The 6,638-nt window shown below is 37.4% G+C and overlaps 1 protein-coding gene across 1 annotated transcript in view; it reads left to right on the top strand.

The window, feature by feature from the left end:
- The first annotated feature begins 7 nt into the window (after positions 1-7).
- The window catches only part of EIF2B1 (eukaryotic translation initiation factor 2B subunit alpha), a 71,357-nt gene continuing 64,726 nt past the window's right edge, over positions 8-6,638 (top strand). Inside the window, exon 1 of the mRNA XM_053701817.1 lies at positions 8-154. Within this exon, the coding sequence (XP_053557792.1) occupies positions 142-154 (13 nt within the window). The 5' untranslated portion in view covers positions 8-141. The remainder of the gene's footprint in view (positions 155-6,638) is intronic.

Below are 6,638 nucleotides of genomic sequence, written 5' to 3'. Positions count from 1 at the left end.
ATACTGATGAATTGGTGTTTGCCAAGTTCCATGCGGCTTCCCGTAAAATACGGTCCATCAGTTAATTCTTTCCCTGCGTTCTGAAATTGGGTTCCGTGCAAATATTGCAGTTGTGGATCCTGAGACACGCGGCCTTTAGCCATGAATGAAGAAGGTAAAACTTTTAACCGTATCATGATTTGTACTGACATTTTTTTTTGCCAGAATTGATCTTGATGGTCTCACACAGTTTGGGAATTATGCCTCGTACACATAATTTCGGCAATATCCACTACCGATCCTCCCAGATGTAATGATGTTTGAATTTGACACCAGCTTGGACAGCTGAGTAGGAAAGTGATGAGTCTGTAATTGTTTGTAAGAGACTAGATTTTATGGGAACATACCAAAATGAATGACAACTATTGAATGCTCTTAGTCTTTAATGGGAAATACAATTAAAAGTCTCATAGCAACAAATCCTGGAGATATATCACAAAGATAATTGGCAAATATATTCCCCAAATACAGTTGCAGATTGATTCTGAAATTGAAATTACGTCGGATTATCACTGTTTTCTATAGAATGACAAGGTTCATGAGAAAATAGAATGCCCATAGACTTTAATGTGATGTAAAATTAAAAGTCAGAGTACCAATGTTTGGAGAAATATCACAGATATTTACCTACCAAATATGTTTTCCAAATACAGTAGCAAGTTCTGAGAGGCAGATTACATGGGATTATCTGTTTTCTACGAATCAATTGACAAGGGTGCATGACAAAATGAAATAGCCAAAGACTTTAATGGGAGGCAATTAAAGGGATACTAAACCCATTTTTTTATTTAAAGGGACATGAAACCCAATTTTTTTCTTTCATGATTTAGAAAGAGAATGCAGTTTTAAACAGCTTTCTAATTTACTTCTATTATCTAATTTGCTTTATTCTTTTGATATTCTTAGCTGAAAAGCATATCTAGATAGGCTCAGTAGCTACTGATTGGTTGCTGCACATAGATGCCTTGTGTGATTGGCTCTCCCATGTTCAGTGCTCTTTCATCAACAAAGGATATCTAAAAAATGAAGCAAATTAGATAATAGAAGTAAATTGAAAAGTTGTTTAAAATTGTATTCTCTCTCTGAATCATGAAAGAAAAAAATTGGGTTTAGTGTCCCTTTAATGATTCCGATAGAGCATGCAGTTTTAAGCAACTTTCTAATTTATTAGTGTCTATTGTCACATTTTGTTTGTTCTCTTACTATCTTTATTTAAAAAGCAGGAATATAAAGTTTAGGAGCCGACCCATTTTTGGTTCAGAACTTGGGTTACTCTTGCTTATTGGTGGTTAAATGTGGCCACCAATAAGCAAGCACTATCCTGGGTTCTGAACCTAAAATTGGTAGGCTCCTAAACTTTACATTCCTGCTTTTAACCTGACATCCTGTATTGATCCTCTTCGGCTAATAAGTGAATAGCGGTATAGGAGCGCTTACATACACTTCAGTGGGGTTCCTAGCTAAAGGTGGAGTCAACGGGGTAACCAATAACAACTATGTAAGATAAATAAAGGTACAGTTTATAAAAGATGAGAGTGTATAGTCTATAAAATGTTTATTCGAGATCCTAGACATCTAATATATTGATAAAAGACAATTGTATACAATTATTATCCTAACAAAATCCTAAAAAGTCCTAAACATGAATTCCTTACAGGCGGCTAAAAAACATAAAAAATTAGATAAAATGTATACTATTTAACTGGGAGTCCTACCGGATCTCTATTGAAAAAGACGTAGTAGTGTCCTATGCAGACTTCAATATACCATAGGATATGTATCAGCTATATATAGAACCTTAGGGCCGATGGCCTAATTACAATGCAGTAGTTCTATGTACAATATCTTATACAATGTCTACAAATTCAACTAAAAATATCCTAAAAAGCAGCAATAGCAACTAAATAGATAAATAACGTATGATGCAACCGATAGGCAAAAATGCAAATACAAATATAAAAATACAGATATAGGTATAGAACAAATAAAATATAAAATGCACAAAAAATAGTAATAATGATTGGTCCAATTAGATTTTCTTATGTGTCCAATTTTATGTCCAAATAATCCATTGATAAAGTCCAAAGTTCAAAATCGGTGCTAAATCCAAAAGGTAATGTATTGAAAAAAATGCAAAATTCAAAGTGAAATTACGTGAAAGCAATGTGGAAGAAAAAATACTTGTAGAAAAAACAACTGAAAAAATAATATAACTTACTAGTGAAAAAAAAGAGAAAAAAGGCGTACACCTAAAAAATGTGAATATTAACTCCAAAAAGGTTGACCTGGACCTTAAATTCCAAAAATAAGTGTAGAAAAAAATAATAGTAATAAATAGTGGTATGTCCAATTATTGGCCCAAAAAGGAAAAATATATATCCTCAAATAAGGTACTTAAGGGAACTTTCAAAAAAGTGATGTTTAGAGAATCTTCTTAAAATATGATACTTGTCTGAAAGTGATTTTATCCAAGTGGTTTATCCCATAAAATAAATATCTTCAGTGTCCTATAAAAAAAATGATCAGGATCAGTCTTGAGAAAGATCTTTAAGGATTGAAACGCTTAGACTACTGATATACGGCTCAGGTTCTAAGTTTGGTGAGTTCAATACCTATATTAGCTCAATTTTAGTAGCGTTATTGCACTAAAGGGTTTGTAAGCGCTTCTATACCGCTATTCACTGATTTACATTTGAGATCTGGTGGAGAGATCTTGCAACTAGGAGCTTGGTTGGTTACATTTCTGGCGCTGGTGATATTACTCTTTCCTCTTCGGCTAATACTCTGCCTCCAGAACGGCGCAAATACAGCTGACCACCAATCCCCAACAATATCTTTGATCCGGGAGTGGAAAACCGACCCTTCATCTCGGCCGAAAATGGGTATTGGGCCTACCTCGGAACATGATCCGGAAATCGTTAAGCTACTAAGACATACCACAACCACTGCTTACCCCATCAAATGTGATCTCCCTCTTTCACCTAATCCTACTTCTACAGAGTATCTCTCCAACTTACCTGAAAAGAGAAAACAAGGCCTGGTATTTGCAGCAAGCTCTATATTATTATATCTTTGGGCACAGCACCAAATCCCAGCACAGCAAAGCCTGAACACTTACTATAGTTGCCCTGACTTTTACTCTTAACCTGCTTCATTATACCACATAAAAGCTAAACTCTTCCTGCCAGCCCCAAGATCTGGTACTGAGAAAAGAAGCTGCTATACAACTTCATTGAACTGCTTTTCCTCAAAACACCATACTCCGTCTTCTTTACCACTGATCATAGAATAAAGATACCTAAAGATTGGGACATTTTTCTTTTACTCTCTTATCCGCACTGCAGAATCAGTTGGCGCTTTATAAATAAAGAATAATAATACACTAACTAACCTATACACTGCCTACCATGGCATCCAAGCGAAACGTAAAACAAGATAAATTGATGAAACTGCTGCAGGAACATCTCTTACAATGTCTTCATTTCTACAATGCCCTAACACGGCAGATACCTCAACTACTAACCACAGACCGAGAGAAAAACCTCTAGTCCCTCCACAGCATCCACAAACTAACAGATCCCAAACAGAAGATTTTCAGCTCTCAGCTACTCTGCAAAGCTTACCCTCAAAACAAGATGTAGCGGATATAGTCCTATCCTGCATCAGAGAGGAGCTAGCAGAGATGATATTCACGCACTTGGTTTTCAATTTGAAACCCTGGAAAGCAACCAGGACACCAACAAAGAAGATCTCCAAAAATTGACAGAGCAACTAACATCTCAGCAAGAAACCATTTTGTCACTTCAAGAAAATCTAGAGGAGTTAGAGAATCGAAGCAGACGTAAGAATCTGAGTATCAGAGGGGTACCTGAATTGGTACTTCCCAAAGATTTATACATCCAAAGCACTCCAGCCACCAGAAGAAATCTTTGTTTAAAAGACCTTTAGTCATGTACATGACTAAGAGCCTATTGTAGGTTCGAAACATTGTTCCTGTAAACTTTTGGACCCAACTAGTGAAAATAAAGGTCTTTTAAACAAAGATTTCTTCTGGTGGCTGGAGTGCTTTGGATTAACAAGATTTGGCAAATCTTACTCCGTTCCCCACAAACAGGTGTGCTGTTCCCTTTCCTTTTTTGATTTCCCAAAGATTTCCCGGTGTATCTCCAAAATCTGTTTCAGCACCTAAAAGATCCCTCTTTCCCTGAAGACATACCATGGTTCAGGGCACATAGGACATTGAGAACAAAACCAACTGACTCTGCCTCACTAAGAGACATAGTGATATGATTCAAGAAAGAGATGCTCTTAAACCAGTCACGAAAGAACCAACCAGTAAGATTAAGGGGCAATGTCCTACAGTTTTTCCAAGATCTATCAACTAGGACCTTACAACGAAGGAAATAATTCTCACCAACTTGCTAAGGAACAAAAGAATACCTTACAGATGGGGCTTTCCAACACACATCTAGACCATCAGAAACAACACCCACCTCATTTGCATGACCTCTGAAGACATCCAGACCTTCTGTTCCACACTCAGACTTGATCCCCCATCGGAAACACCCTCCCTAGGACAAACTGCATCCCAGACACCCAAGAGACTGGGTAATTCAGCCGAATCGTGGCACACTGTCACACTTAAAAAACAAAACAAAAAAAAACTGCGAACGCCTCACCAAAAAGACACAATACTTCCAGTCCTACTCCTTCAAACCAGTCATCCTAGAGACTCATCCACCTTTATTCCCCAGAGACACTGAAAACGTATCCAATCTCTGGAAGATGTTTCCCACCCAGGACTGGCAAGTAAACTCAGTGAACACTGTATTTCTTTGTATTACGTAGGAATTTGTCACTTCCAACTAAGTTGGTTTAAACATTCAGGTTTTCAACACTCCCTTCCCTCCCCCTCTCCCCTTTTTTGTTCCTTCCCCATACCTGACCCACTCATACCTACCCCCCTTTCCCTCCATAATTAATTTTGGCCAGGATATTCAAATACTATGACTGTATCAATGAACATACCTATACATAATAGGGCTCCTTATGGTAGTACCCCCAAACCACTCTCACTTATGCCTTATAATAGGAAGAGATACTTTTTTTTTTCCTTTTTGTCATTATGTTTATTATTGTTAACAATGTTAAAATGTTTATTACGGTTTATTACTTTCAAGGTTATTTGCTATGTGTGCTATTTTCTCTTGCAGGAACCCAATTACTCATGCAAACGCTACAACATTATAACATACACTTCTTTACCATACCACCATGCCAAGACAGAGCACTACACGCAATTAAGTCATGACGTCCAAAACCACAACTGAAGGGATACGAAAGCTATCCCTTCTAACGCAAAAGGACTAAACTCACCCTATAAACGATCAAAAGCTCTTTTAGACCTATCAAAGAGCTAAGTTGACAATCTATTTTTACAAGAGACACACTTCAGACGTAACAGGGAGCCTAAATATTTTGGCAAAACATTTACCACCCACTACCATAGCTCTGGAACCTCCAAGAGAGACGGAGTCAGCATTCTATTACATAAATCACTCCTCTTCACACATTGAAACAGTAAAACCCAGATGGAAGATTTCTAGGCCTGGTGGGCCTGTTATATGGCAGACCTATCACACTAATAAATATATACGCCCCAAACACTAATCAAACCCCCTTTTTCAAAAATATATTAAACAAAATAGTGGACATCCCTAAAGGACCCACTTTAGTCGCGGAAGACTTCAACGCCCCCCTGCAACCATCCAAAGACAGCTCCAATCCCAATGTAGCAATTCCCAAAAAAGTCACGAACACGCTATGGACAGCACTGAGGAACCTTAATCTACATGACACCTGACGCTTCATTCATAAAGATACCAGAGACTATACCTTATTTTCTCACCCCAACAAAATGTATAGCCGACTTGACTGTATCTTCTCTAACCAAGCAGCTCTAGCCCTAGTCAAAAGATGCGATATATCTCTTACATCAGGGTCTGATCATTCAGCAGTGAAACTTAAGATATCTTGGCTTGATACCCTCTAACACCATACTTATGGAAATTAGATGACACCTTGCTAAATGATAACAAAACTTAACGCCAGTATTGAGGAATACTTTAGATTAAACACACAATCGATAAATAACAAATATGCAATCTGGGAGGCATATAAATTAAAGGCCTAACACCAAAAATTATATCAACAGACTTACAAAGATTTATCAGACACATTTGCCCGTCTCGACTTAGCCCACAAATTGTCCGCAACAGACCCTCTTAACAATGACCAATCTACAAAATGCCAGACAAGCATTGGACAGTTTTTTACAGATCGAATATCAAACACTACGCACAAAAACTAACAGTATGTTCTTTTACGAAAGCAATTGGTCAGGCAAACTCTTAGCCAGAGCATTGGGAAAAAAAAGACTAAAGTCTTACATAAACAAAATTCAACACCCCAGCTCTCACGCCACTCTCAAGACAACAAAATATATCTTACAATCCTTCCATGGTTACTACTCTACACTAAACAACATTCAGAAGGACACTTCAGTACACGAATCCCCCTTAGATATGACATCTTATATC

This window comes from Bombina bombina, chromosome 2 (genome assembly GCF_027579735.1).
Source record: "Bombina bombina isolate aBomBom1 chromosome 2, aBomBom1.pri, whole genome shotgun sequence".
NCBI lineage: Eukaryota > Metazoa > Chordata > Amphibia > Anura > Bombinatoridae > Bombina > Bombina bombina.
The sequence above is the reverse complement of the archived record's forward strand: the minus strand, read 5'-3'. Positions and strand labels throughout refer to the sequence as shown.